Here is a 14413-nt window from a genome sequence, read left to right as displayed (position 1 = left end):
CAGTCTTTGTTTTATTTAATATATCATGAGTGATGCCTCATAATGATACTTAAATTCAGGATTATGTTGTGTTTGCTTCATGCCTTCGCTCTGATATCTTTCTCTTCTTTTTCAATTGCATGAGGGCGCCCATCCTGAACAACACTTCAGACGACGGAATCGAACATTCCTTATTACTTGGTGTTACTGCTCAACAGTTTAATGATCATCATATTTTCCCTTATAAAGTCACTTGAAGTTTGCATAGAGGGTTTTTTTCTTTTAAAATCCAGGAAAGGATCGAGTCTCATGTCGGGCTCCCTGCATGGAGCCTGCTTCTCCCTCTGCCTGTGTCTCTGCCTCTCTCTCTCTCTCTCTCTCTGTGTCTCTCATGAATAAATAAAATCTTTAAAAATAAATAAATAAATAAATAAAGTCCAGGAAATTCACCAGAGCAAGTCCTGGATAGGTCTTCTGGAGTCGAGAGTTGGTACTCAGTATCCATTGTAGTTTTTCAACATGCATGGAAAATTTGTTGTTGTTGTTTTTAAAGATTTTATTTATTTATTTATCCCGACTCGGAACTCGATCCCAGGACTCAATCCCAGAACTCCAGGACCACACCCCCAGCCCAGTGCAGGCCCCAGACTGCTGAGCCACCCAGGGATCCCCTGTTTTTATTTTAGAGAAGTTTTCTTAACTATAGTTTTAATATTTTTTCTGTACCTTTGATTTTGCTTCTCTGGGGCTTCTGTTATTTATTTATTAGGTCATTTTTGTCTTCAATATTTTCACTGCCTTGAGTCTTATTTATTTATTTATTGTTAAAGATTTTATTTATTTATTTATTTTTGAAAGAGAGTGAGCAGGGTAGGGGCAGAAGGTGAGGAAGAAGCAGACTCCCTGCTGAGCAGGGAGCCCGACTCAGGACTCGATCCCAGGACCCTGAGGTCATGACCTGAGCTGAAGGCAGACACTTCACCAATGGAGCCACCCAGGCGCCCCTCTGTATTCATTTATTTTTAAGAACTTTGTTGATGTATAATTTATGTGCCATAAAAGTCACTCATCGTAAGTATACAGTTCAACGAATTTTAATAAGTTTGTAGAATTGGGCAGCCCGGGTGGCTCAGCGTTTGGCACCGCCTTCGGCCCAGGGTGTGGTCCTGGAGTCACAGGATCGAGTCCCACGTTGGGCTCCCTGCGTGGAGCCTGCTTCTCCCTCTGCCTGTGTCTCTGCCTCTCTCTCTCTGTGTCTGTCATGAATAAATAAAATCTTAAAAAAAAGTTTGTAGAATTGTGCAGCCACCACAGTCGTGTTGCACATGTTGTAGTCATGCAACATCTCCACCCCCTGAAAGGTCCCTTGTACGGTCTGCAGTCAGTCCCTGTGCACCACACAGCTCCAGGCAACCCCTGATCTACTTTTCATCTCTGTAAATTGTCTTTTATGAAAATGTTCTATATATGAAAGAATATGATTTGTGGTCTTTTGTGTCTGGCTTTTTTATTTAGTGGAATGTTTGAGGTTCCATCTATGTTGTGTGTGTCAGTATTTCATTCCTTTTTAGGGCTGGATAGTCTGCCGTATGGATAGACCACACTGTGTGTACCTACCTATTCCTCCTTTGATGGACAGTTGGGTTCCTTCCACTCTTGCTGTTGTGCTGTGAATGTTCGCATGCACGCCTTTGTTGGACATGTGTTTTCCTCCCTCTCCTCCCTCTTGGGGTGGGTACCCAAGAGCCGAGTTGCTGTGTTGTCTGCTGAGCTTATGTTTAACTTTTTAAGAAACTGCCAAATGGTTTTCCACATTGGCCCGACCATTTTACGTTCCTCTGGCAACGTATGAGGTTCTAGCTTCTCCACATCCTCGCCGACTCTTGTTATTGTCGTCATTGTTTTGAATACAGCCGTTCCTAGTGAGTGATATCATGGTTTTAATTTGCATTTGTCCAACGACTCATAATCTCAAACATCTTTTCATGTGCTTACTTTCTATCTTATTTGGCAAAATGTCTGTTTAAATGTTTTGCCCATTAAAGAAAAATAGTGGTGTTTATCTTGTTGAATTATAAGTGTTCTTTATATATTCTGGATATGTCTTTTATGAGATATGTGATTTGCAAATATCTTCTTCCAGACTGTATCTTGTCTTTTGGTTTTTACTAATGGTGTCTTTTGAAGTGCAAAAATGTTAAATTTTGATGAAACCTAGTCTAGACTTGAAAATATAAATGTATCTTCTTTCTGAAGAATTTCATTCTGTGTAACATCCTTGTGTGAATCATCTTACTTTTTATGATTTTTTTGATATCCAGAGTCTACTTGCCTAAGTTATTTTTACTAAGGATTTTGCACAGCCAGGAAGGCCTGTTGGAATGGATGAGCAGGTCTATGCTGTGTTAATAATAGTCCAGATACTAGCTAGAATAATCCCTCAAACTTCACACTTCTGATCTTCTTCCTCGGGAAGTATGATGTTGACCTTTGAGAGCAGGATCTTATTCCGTCATTAATGGTCCTGGGTGCTGTTGGCAGCTTTCTCCTGGGAGGCCTCCTGTCTGTGGCTGGAGCTGTTGGCGGCTCGTATTCTCAGCATTACACCTTGCAAGTGGGCTGCTCGCCTGGATGTGGCAAGAGGGTCAAGTACAGAGTGCACCCCCCTCTGATGTTTTAAGGCTCGAATAACATTCTTGCTTGACAATTGCAGGTGAAGGACTTAACAAAATACTTGGACCCCGGCGGGCTTGGTGTGATCAGTTTTGAGGACTTCTACCGAGGGATCGCTGCCATCAGGAACGGAGGTCAGTCCCCCCATCGTGTGCTTCCTTCTCCTGGCATCCTTTGTTCGAGCCCTCGCCTTGCTGTGCCCTCAGCCACCCTTAGGAAGCCCCTTCCTCCTCAGGCTCCTTTGGTTGGGCTTAACATCTTCCCTTCACCTCCAAGCCCCTAAAGCACCCACCCTGGTTTCAGGTGCACTCTCCCTGTTTGCTCCTCACACATCCTATCTCCCAGAACTAACTCAGCCTGTTGCCCACGATGTTAGAAAGCTGCTGCCCCTTTGGCGGACATGCCAGGGTACTGAAAGGGTTACACATGAGCACCTGCACGAGCACTGCTCTTGGTGTTCCGCAGGCCATATGCAGCTGCATTATGTTCTCGCAGACCTGTCCACACTCCGCCTGGACAACAAAGCCAACCTCTATTTTTTTTTTATTTATTTATTTATTTATTTATTTATTTATTTATTTATTTATTTTATTTAATTTATTTAATTTATTTAATTTATTTCAGTCACAGAGAGAGAGAGAGAGGCAGAGACACAGGCAGAGGGAGAAGCAGGCTCCATGCACCGGGAGCCCGATGTGGGATTCGATCCTGGGTCTCCAGGATCGCGCCCTGGGCCAAAGGCAGGCGCCAAACCGCTGCGCCACCCAGGGATCCTTTTTTTTTTTTTTAATGGTTTGCATTTCAAATCATGAACTCCCATACACTTTACCATAAACGGTTTAGCATGTGTGCCAGTCATTACCTAGAGTTTAGTATTTGTGGCTTTACTTTGAGTAAAAATTTACGTATGTTAAATGCACAAATCTTAAGTAAATCGTAAGTCATTCTGTGAATTTTGTTACATTCTTAGTGCCTAGTAACGGAAATGCCTGCCAAGTGTCAGCATCACCACAGACCATTCCCTCACGGCCTTCACGTGGCCCCTCCCTTCTCTCTACACCATCTTGGCTGATTTTCATCACCCGAGATCAGTTTTGCCTCTCATGGGCTTCGTTCACACAAAGGGCATCGTTGGAATGGGCTCTTACTCGCAGCTTCTCCCTGTGGGTGGTGTTTTTGAGATTCATCCATGTTGCATGGACCAGAGTCTGCTTTTTGACGCAGAGCACTGTTCCATTGTATGTTTGTACCACATCTTGTTTATCTGTTGCCCAGGGGGTAGCCTCTTGTTTGGGGGCTCATGTGTTTCCAGTTTGGGGCTGTTACGAATAAAGCTAGTGACATCTGTCTTTGTGTGGACACATGTTTTCATGCCTTTGGGGCCTGTACACAGGTTGGGATGGCTGGTTTTGTGGGTGTAAGCTTAGTATCTTACACTCTTACACTCTCCCTGGTGCCTGTCCACTACCTCTTCACTTCGAATTCTGGAGCTCTGGAGAGCCCTCTTTTCCTCATGCCCCAGTTCCAGCCCGGGGTGTTGGGGCTGATGGTGGTAGAAAGGCACTGGTTGCACGCTCTTCCCTTCTTCCTGCCCTTGTCAGAGCTGGAGGACCTGGGCAGGACCTGCAGTGGCCGGGTCAGGGATGCCCTTGGATCTGCAGTCATATCAACACTTGTTGGTAGAGTCCCTATTTCATCTGTTCCCTGTCTGTCTGCTGTGTTGCCCAGCAGTGTCCCAGAGGGGCTGGGTTTCCTAAAACACTGAGCCCAGGTGCCTGAGGTGCACTCTGTGTTTCCTGACCCATGTGACCCTTTGCTCTTCACCCAGTGGGCCCACACATATGTGAGTACCAGCATAACCCGGCGACCTGGGGGACCTGTGGGTGCAGAGCTCCCATCAAAGGAAGGACTGTCAGTGTGGCGGGTGGGGGCTGTGCCATAGAACCCTGTAGACCAGCTCCAGGGAGGAGCCCCCTGCAAGGGGAGCTGGACTGAGGTCTGGTCCAAGTGTTGGAGCTGTCCTGAGGCCAGTATGATGAGCATGGCTGAGCCTGAGGATGGAGAGGCTATGGTGAGGGTGGTGAGGGCGCCACCACCTGCTGGGCAGATGGGGCCTGGGGAGGGACCTGTAGAGTGGGTGGGGCAGGAGACCCTCTGGGAGGTGGTACTGGCAGGGGATGGGTGATGTGGGTAATGCCATGTGGGCATGGGGATGAGGAAGAGAGCCTTTGGATGACTTCTGAGGTTTGAGGCTTAGAGTCCCATTCCTGTGTCTGTATCCTTGTGGCCGATACGTTGTAATCTTTAGGTGATTTTCGGAAGTTATAAAGTTATTTAAGCCTTCATGCTTTTGCATGAAGATTTCCGTGGCGGTTTCATGCAAGTTTTGGCCTCTGCTCAATCTCCAGTGCCTTTGGTGGCTTCCTAAATGGAGCACATCCTCAGGACCTCCCTCGGCTATGGCACCTGTGCCCAGGACCCTTGGGATGGCTTTGTTCCCCAGCAACTTCTGTCAGTTAACGTGTGTAAAACTCAGCATATACTGTTTTCTCTTAGTTTTAAAATCCATTGTGATTTCTGACTCATCAGTTGTTCACAAGTTCTTTTAATTTCTAAATGTTTTTTAAAGCTTTGTCATTAATTTCAAGCCTCATTGTGTGTGATAGAGAATGGAATCTCTGTGTTCATTCTCTGGTGTTTGTTGAGTTTGTTTTGTGGTCTGCGGCACGGCCAGATTTTACACGTGCGGTGAGCGTGCCTAACAGTGCTTACCTACCCGCTAGTGGAGGTACACGGGCTCTTTTTTTTAAATATTTATTTATTTATTATTTATGATAGACATAGAAAGAGAGAGAGGCAGAGACACAGGAGGAGGGAGAAGCAGGCTCCATGCCAGGAGCCCGACGCAGGACTCGATCCCGGGACTCCAGGATCGCGCCCTGGGCCAAAGGCAGGCGCTAAACCACTGAGCCACCCAGGGATCCCCGGTACACGGGCTCTTATGTGCACACCTCGAGCCTCACCACATTTGTCTGTGTGACCTCAGTCATGGGGGAGACACGTCTCCACAAAGGCGATGGCATCATTACTTTTCTACAGCTGTATTTCACCTTCATGCTCACATGACTGACCGGCCGGGTGGAGGCTTCTAGGTTGATGGTGATGGAACCTGGAGACCCCCCTGAACTGGGGGGGCATCAGAGAAGCCTTCACAGCTCTGCTTGACAGGCTAGGGATGGGAAGGTGACAGATGCATAGAGGCCAAGCCTAAGATACCAGAAAGCAATTACTATTGCCAGGAGAAACAAGAGGCTGAAAAAGAGGGAAAATGTCCTCCTAGAATACGCCGTGGCTGGTAATGAGTGCTATTTTATGTAGGCATTATAATTAAACAAATTGAATATTTATGTAACCAAAGATTAGACTTAGCTATTTTGGAAGGTTGGGGGAGGGAAAGTGGGGAAGGGTATGCTGAAATCTCAGGTACTATACCCAGGTTGCCAGTAGAAAAATCTAGAATCCAGAAACTAATGGGAACTACTTAGAAACAGTCCTTAGAAGGACGAGGACGACTGGCTAAGGGTGCGAGGACTGCCTCTTGCTGCTCTCAGCCTGTCAGCACTGACTGGTTCACTCTCCAGCTATGGGAGGGATGACGGTTGCCCCCTGGGTTTGTCGTGACTGCTCCTCATTACCAACAGGAACCCATTTCCTGGGTGACCACAGAAACAGAACTAGTGACCTGCTGGCCACAGAACACTGGCCTTGCCTGTCAGGCAGGTGGCTCGTGCACAGCATTACCAGTAGGTCAGCAGCATCTGTGTCTCTGGGTCTGAAACCACAGAGCCAGAGGGCGAGACTGGGCTTCCCCGGGTTGAGGGGGTTGAGGAATCCAGATTCCTCTGAAGGGTCATGGCTGGGAGCAGCAGTGGCAGCTGGTCCTAGGGGCGTGGGCAGGAAAGAGCCCAGGGTGGTGGCCAGCTAGACGGCTGGTGCCATCGTGTGGCTCTAAGGCCCTCTCCACCGAAGTCCACAGTCCTGTTGGCAGGCTGGTGGCAAGTCTGTTCCGCAGTAGCGTGGTTCATGCACACTGAAGCTCAACTGTGGGGTCCCCAGGTGGTCATGACCTGGGAGTCTGCGGGTGCTCCTGGACGGCTTGGGGCCCGCTGCTGTATGACACTCTCTGGCCTTGGATGCCTGCTGAGGCTGGTTCTTATCTGTGGGCTGCTGGCTGTCACCCTACGTGGCTGTCTTGTGGGTCACGTGTCCTGAAGTTGAGTGACTTAAGGAGCATCAGTCTGGTGAGAGGACAGACTGTCTCCTTTAGTCCTCATCTCACCCTAACTGAGACTCACGAGCCTCCCTGCAGCCCCCAAACCTGCCAGGGTGCCACACCCAGGCACCCCCCCAACCTCCATTTACACCCACCACTCCTCCTCCCTCCTCCTTGCCTTGTGTGGGTCCGTTCCAGGGGTTGGCAGAGGGGAGCCACAAGGTGAGGCCCTGGGAGAGGTCCTGGGCGGAGCTCCCAGGGCTCTTTGTCTCCATCCGGAGCTTGCTCTGGCCTGCTCTCCCCTTTATTTTATTTTATTATTTTATTTTATTTATTTTTTGTTAAAGATTTTATTTATTCATTTATTTTTAAGATTTTTTATTTATTCATTCATAGACATACAGAGAGAGAAGCAGAGACACAGGCAGAGGGAGAAGCAGGCTCCATGCAAGTAGCCTGATGTGGGACTCGATCCCGGGTCTCCAGGATCACACCCCAGGCCGCAGGCGGTGCCAAACCGCTGCGCCACTGGGGCTGCCCCTATTCTTGACAGAGAGAGAGAGAGAGGCAGAGACACAGGCAGAGGGAGAAGCAGGCTCCATGCAGGGAGCCTGATATGGGACTCGATCCCGGGACTCAAGGATCACGCCCTGGGCCGAAGGCAGGTGCTCACCTGCTGATCCCCCCCAGGTGCCCCTATTTAATTTTATTTTTGTGTCTATATAAGTTTTTCTTTCTCTACAGTTTTGGAATCTAGTTTCTTGTAACAAATAGACCAAAAAGTACACCCAGGATCTGGTGTATTGCTCTGTTCTGTTCTCCTGTCTGGTTATATTCTCTCTCTCTCCTTTTTTTCCAGTTTATAATCTCTTCTGATTTGTTTGGTGTATATTTCTCTGGGGTTGTTGTTGCTGTTTTGGTGTTTTGTTCTCTTATTTGTTTTTTTTAAGGTTTGTTTGTTTTTTAAAAATATTTTATGTATTTATTCATGAGAGACACAGAGAGGCAGAGACATAGGCAGAGGGAGAAGCAGGCTCCATGCAGGGAGCCCAAGGTGGAACTTCATCCCGGGACCCCGGATCACACCCTGAGCTGAAGGCAGACGCTCAGCTATGGAGCCCCCCAAGTGCCCCTGTTTTCTTGTTCATCTATTCTTCTCTGAACAAAATGACAAGATGGAAATGCTGTGTTTTTTCTGTTGCAAGAACATTTTGGAATAGACGTGTCCCTGGAGGGTGAGGCTTGGTCTCCTCGTGATGCCACATTGCAGGTGGTGTCCCCTCCCTTGAATTTAGTCTGTGTGGGGCAGACCCCTGCTCCTGAAGTGGGGTGGCAGGCCCTGGACCCTGAGTGACAGTCTGCTGCTGGGGTGCATGACAGGGGGGCTCTGTCCAGTGGCTGGGCTCAGGGGTTGCAGTACTGAGAGCTTGGAGCAGAGTGGATGAGGGCCACAGCAGAGGGAGGGCCCAGATGTGGCCCGTGAGGACTGTGGGCACAGACACTGCAGAGCCAGAGTGTTCCAGGGACACAGCACGGCATCCCCTGCCCTCAGCAGCTGGCTTTCTAGTGGAGGAGAGCCCACAGACAGTGAGGCAGGGCCCCTACGGGAGGTGACAGGAGCTTGGGAGGAGGGTGAAGCAGTGGTGGGGGTGCCTGGGCGTGCGCCCTGGCATGTTTGGGGGCTACAGGGAGGCCAGTGTGTCCAGGTTAGGTCTCTGGGGTCAGAAGGTATAGGTGAGGGTACTGGGGTCACAGCAGGCTGTGGGCAAGGGAAGACTTGGGTTTCTCCACGGGGTGGGTGAGTGGCCCCTGGGCTCAGGACCATAGCCTGGAGTGGACACGAGGGGCTGGGCCTCCAGGTGGGGCAGGCCGTGCTACTGGGGCCTCCCCGCTGGTCTTGGACATGCTGCCAGGTGGGCTCTGGGCTTCAGGCTTTGTTTTTCTTTTTTTCTGTAGTTTGATTTCATCATTTACTTTGGTCAGGAAAGGAGAGTGGAAATAAAACTAAAATAAGAGCAAGTCAGATGTGATGTTGAAATTGGTGTTTGATAGCATTTGGGAGAGTGGAGCTCTGCTGGAGCTCGCTTGGGTCCTCCTCCGGTGCGGGCAGCCTGTGTTGGTGGGCACGCTTGCTCCACACCCAGGAGCGACACAGCAAGGGCCGTGGCGTGTTGACCCAGTTGGCAGCGAAGCACGGGGAGATTTTCGCTGTCATACCACAGGCCTTATTTCAGGAATAGAATAAGTTGGTGGGGGAGGATTGCTACAAATAGGCCAGCGAGCTGGCCACCCCCACACTCTGGAAGAATAAGATACTTGCACATTAAAAATGTCCGCTTCACCGAGAATTGTTTTCGTTCAGATAGAGCAAGCTAACAGGAGAATCCTGTTCAGTTCCCACCGGGAGGGCAAAGCTGCTGCGATGACCACGTGCCCCTGTTCACGATGTGGGACAAGACCCCTCGGCCCCTTGTCCCCCTCGAGGCTGAGCACACGTCCAGCGCAGCGAACATGGTCGGCTGCATTTTGAGACCTTTGATTCTCTGCCTCGGGTTTTTGAAGGGCAAGGAAGACCATTAACATTCGAGAGGGAAAAATAGGCCAAAGACTCTCGGTCTTCTTAGCAGCCACGCGTGCAGTCTCGAACTGCACCGGCGTAGTCATTGCTCTCCAGCTCCTCGCCCCGAGCTCTGGCGCATTGACGGCGGCCCACCAGCTCGCAGGCTGCTTCTCGCCTGCTGCGTGGGTCCCACTCGGGCACCTAGCCACGCTCCTGGGGAGAACGGCTCCACTGCGACAAGTACCTGTGGTTCTTAGAGCAAAGGCCACATCGGGGTTTGGCATAAGGGCTGTAGTCACTGCCGCAGCTTGGTTTGGAGCTGCCGAGGCATCTCACAGTTGCCAAGGACATCAGCGTTTGGATTTACACAGTCGTCAAAGGAAAGGGTTGGTACTCTGTTCAAGTTGAGTCCTTTAGAAACAGGCGGAGGAGCCACGTGTCCTGCCACTGCTTGGTGGCGAAGGTCCCTCCCCCAGTTTCCTGGCTCTTGGTGCCTGGAGAGCCCGGTGGGGCTCCTGAGGGCAGTCAGCAGTGTTTTCCCACCTGCTACAGCCGCCAGACAAGAACGTCTTCCGGCTCAGTCAGGACAGGGCGCAGCTCTTGATGTGGGGCGGGCACAGGGCGTACTTAGGAGGAGTCAAGCAAGGGACTGCTGGCTACGTGATGTACGTTAGGTAAGTAAGTGGTGTATTCTGAGAAAGCAGTTGCTCCGTGGCCTGTGTTCGGCTGTCAACACTGACACCCAGTGTGTGGGTTTTCAGCACCAAGCAGTTGTCCAGTTTTCTGGGGACACCAGTTAGGGTCCCACGATGTAATCTGCTGTGACCCCAGTTGTGGGGGGTTAGGGAAGACCCCACTTCAGGTGCTGAGGCCACCCACACTTCTGTCTGACTTGGCAGTGGATTCAGGGCCCCCAGGGTCCCTCCTTAGGCTTGATCATTTGCTATCATGGCTCATGGAACCCAGGGAAACACTTTACTTACCTTTAGCAGTTTGTTTCAAAGGTTACAGATGCATAAGCCAGAGGAGGTCTCACTGGGTGAGGTCTGGAAGTGTCTGGAACATAGGGGCTTCTGCTCCTGTGGAGTTCAGGTTGCACCACCCTCCCGGCACCTCCATGTGTTCCCGCCCGAGGCTCCCAAACCCCTGCACCTCGGGCTTCTGTGCAGGCCCCGTGGTTGACCAGGCCCCTGGTGGTGGGCGGGGTGTGCAGCCTTCTGATCCCACATCGGGTCCCCTGGCCACCAGCCCACAAGCTCCGAGAGTCACGTGGTTGGTGTGAATCCAGGTAAGGGGGCAAGGGGCTTGTCCCGCTCCCTGGCAGCCCTGACCCTTAGGAACTTCCCAGGAGGCGGGACAGGGAGCACAAAAACACTTCTCCTCCTGGGGCGGCAGCCCTGTGACACAACATCGGGAAGCAGGCGGCGTCTATTGCTCCCCTGCTCTCCGGCACGGGCTGCGCCCGGACAGCGCCCCACACACGGTGGAAGTGGCTTCTCCTGCAGGCTTGAGGCTGTGAGGACTGATCGTGCCCGAGAACTGATGTGTGTGTTGTTCACGTCACACTTGAAGTCTGCCCGTTGTGAAGGGCTTTCCTTATATGAAATGTTGATCACAGAAAATAAAGTTAAACAAAAACAAAGGATGTAAAAGCCGCCAGCGAGTCCAGCACCAGGACGAGACGCTATGTTGGTTTGTTTAATACCCACATCTCCCCAAACACAAAGTTTTAAAAAATTTAAGTCCTGGTACCTAATACTTTTTAAAGTCCATGAGCATGTTACAGATTTGAGATCCTGCTCCCTCTCTTTACAATGTTGTTGGGGACTTAATTAATTACTTAAAATATTTATTTTACAGAGATTGGTGGGGGGAGGGGCAGAGGGAGAGAGCCTCCCAAGCAGACTCCTCGCTGAGAGTGGGGCCCGACACGGGGATCGATTCCAGGGCCCTGGGATCATGACCTGAGCTGAAACCACGTCGGATGCTTACCTGACTGAGCCTCCCAGGCGCCCCAGTGCTGTCAGGGCTTTTAAAGAAACAAGCACTTTACCATTGGGCCTGCACACCTGCTCTGGAGGCGGGGCCTGCCCTCCTGTCCTAACCGTGCCGCTGCCTCCTCCAGGCTTCTTGGGGGCCAGCCAGAGCCCCCGCTAGTGTTTACCACCCCGGCGCCTCCCCCCTTGGCCTCTGGGGGTGCTCTGGGTTCCCTGCTCAGTATGGGTCTTCTCTCCTGCAGAGTCCGATGGCCAGCTGTGCGGGGTCGCACCTGCCCAGGACGAGGAGCCGCCCGCCTGCCCCGATGAGTTCGACGACTTCGTTACCTTTGAGGCAAGTGGTACTTACCGAGGGGCCGAAAGGGAGTTTGACGTGACTGTCTTTCTGTATGGCCACTTAGTCGTGCCCCGGCCATTTCTGCAGGAAGTGGCAGGGAGGGCAGGGCAGTGCTCCCCGTGCAGCTCGTGCATACCACTGGGAGCTCTGGGGGCTCCACTGCTGCCCATATGAGGCCTGTTGTCAGCACAGGGATGGGCGGGGGTCTGAGGGCTCTCCAGTGGTGGTGCTGTCACCTTCTCTGCCAAGCAAAGCCAGAGCTGGGGACGTGCTGTGAAGTTTTTGTTTTACCAAATTTCAAATCATTTTCTGAGTTTAGGGACTTCTAACACCTCATGCTTCTTTGCCACCTGCCCCCACAGTTGCTATGACTACATGGTGTCACCTAGAATTGTGGGCTTTTTGTTGTCTGCACGGCAAGGAGGAGGTCTGTGAGCACAGCCATGAGGACAGACCACACCGTTGTGTCCCACCAGTTGGAGGGGTGGGCAGGTGCCAAGATAGCCCATGTGGGTGGACCTGGAATTTTTACTTATTAAAAATACACATTAGGGGATCTCTGGGTGGCTCAGCGGTTTAGTGCCTGCCTTTGGCCTAGGGCGTGATCCTGGAGTCCCGGGATGGAGTCCCACGTCGGGCTCCCGGCATGGAGCCTGCTTTTCCCTCCTCCTGTGTCTCTGCCTCTCTTTCTCTCTGTTTGTCTCTCATAGATAAATAAATAAAAATCTTAAAAAAAAAATACACATGAGAAACTCCGGAGCACCTTAGAAGCTGTTGCCCAGGGAACAGAGCTGGGCTTGGCACAGTGGCTGTGAGCCTTAGCACCTTGGAGGGACAAGGGTTGGGTTGCCTAGAGCAGCTTCTCAAAGTCCACAGCCGTTCACTGCCTCCCGCTGGGGTCTTGTGTCCCCACTGAGGGGGCTGCTCCACGTAGCAGTCAGCTCAGATAACATGGATTCACCTTCTGACTATCCTTTCTGGTGGCACAGATGTTGGGGCCGCTGGGGAGCCTTCAGCACTCACAGCTTTGTCCCAAAGCACAGGCCAGGCCTCAACTCCCCAAGGCATCCCGTTGAGCGAGGATGGTATATTCATTCTGTGTGTGTGACCTGAGGGTGCCAGGCCCTGTCCTGGCATTGGAGGCGCCGTGCTGACTGGGGCACGTGCGGCTGGATGGCGGCTGGTGTGTGCAGGACTCTGGTGTGTCACCTGTGAGATGAACTGCCAGAGACCCTGTGATGGAGGGAGGCTGCCACCCTGAGCAGAGGAGGGCAAGGTGGGGAAGTGTGTGCAGCGTGACACACCTCGCATTTTCCAGGAATTCAAGTTAGGTCAGGGGAATCCTCCTTTCCTTTATCGGAGTACCCGGGGGGTCGAGACACTCCGTGTAGACACTTGTTTAGTGAGCATTGGACCTTTGTCTCCCCTCCCCACAGAGCTGGGCCTGAGCATCTGCAGCACCATCTTTCGCTCCCTCCCTTGCTCAGGTTTCTGCTATGGCGTCGTATCAGTTTCTCACACGTTATGTGGAGGTGGGTGTCACTAAATGGTAGTCTCCCAAAAGATAGGATCCCTCGGAACCTGTGAACATGACCTTACTTGAAGAAAGGGTCCTTGCAAATGTCATCAAGGACATCAGGACGAGATCACGCTGGTAGGAGTCTGGGCCCTGAATGCAATGACAGGAGAGAGGAGGAGACGCGGAAGCCCTGCGACGGAGCAGCGGAGGGCTGCCCGGGACCACCAGCAGCCACACCAGGCAGGAGGGGGCCCCCGGAAGGGCCTGACGACACCGTGGCCTCGGCCTCTGAGAGGATAAACCTCTGTGGTCGTAAACCCCAGCTGCCATCCCCCGTTGCAGCAGCGCCGGACACTGACATGGGGCCGGTCCCTTCCACGGCGACACTGACGGCCGCCTGCACGCGGGGGCAGCTGCGTGCACCTCGGTGGAACCGTGCCCGCGCCCACCCGGAGCTCTGGTGGCCAGCCTTGGGCAAAAGGGGTCCTGTGGGCACACCCGGAGCGGACGCCCAGGTCAGCGTCTGTGCTAGTGCAAGGAGGAGCGCCCATGCCCCGTTGCGGCATCCTGGCGGTGGCCCAGGCTGGCCGCGGGCCCCATTTCCCCCCGCGTGTAAACCCTGGCATTGCACACGGGAAATGTACGGTAAATACTCACTAATGATGATGATGAAACAACCTGCAGGTGTGAGAGCAGGTGCGTAGAGGAGGTAGGCACGGGGTTGTCTCCAGGGCCCTCATGTGTGCATGTGTGATGCCAGTTCCTGACCCAGACAGTCTCCGGGGACAGAGGCCCTGAGGCTTCGAAACCGAGTGGACCTGGGCACACGCACTGTCCCCACTTTTGGGGTCACCTTGGGACAGCAGATTTATGGAGATTCAGACTCTAGACCCTCCTGTCCTCTGTGCAGACTGAGCCCTGAGGCCACAAAGCTGTGGCCCTCCCGCCTCTGGTGCCCTCCAGGGGCCAGCTCCCACCTTGATCTTGTCACCTGCCACTTCCAGAAAGCACACTAGGAAGTCAGTGTTTCAGAGAATGCAAAAGGGATACTTCTGATTCTTTTTCAGAAAGGAGA

The 14413-nt window shown here is 51.9% G+C and overlaps 1 protein-coding gene across 1 annotated transcript in view; it reads left to right on the top strand.

Moving 5' to 3' along the window:
• RAB11FIP3 (RAB11 family interacting protein 3) overlaps positions 1 to 14413 on the top strand; it is a 79673-nt gene that overhangs the window by 36655 nt on the left and 28605 nt on the right. Inside the window, exons 2-3 of the mRNA XM_038538943.1 lie at positions 2693 to 2786; positions 11725 to 11816. Of these exons, the coding sequence (XP_038394871.1) occupies positions 2693 to 2786; positions 11725 to 11816 (186 nt within the window). The remainder of the gene's footprint in view (positions 1 to 2692; positions 2787 to 11724; positions 11817 to 14413) is intronic.

Source organism: Canis lupus, chromosome 6 (genome assembly GCF_011100685.1).
Source record: "Canis lupus familiaris isolate Mischka breed German Shepherd chromosome 6, alternate assembly UU_Cfam_GSD_1.0, whole genome shotgun sequence".
In the NCBI taxonomy this organism is placed as follows: Eukaryota; Metazoa; Chordata; class Mammalia; order Carnivora; family Canidae; genus Canis; species Canis lupus.
Note: the sequence above shows the minus strand (reverse complement) of the source record. Positions and strands in the feature narration are given on the sequence as shown.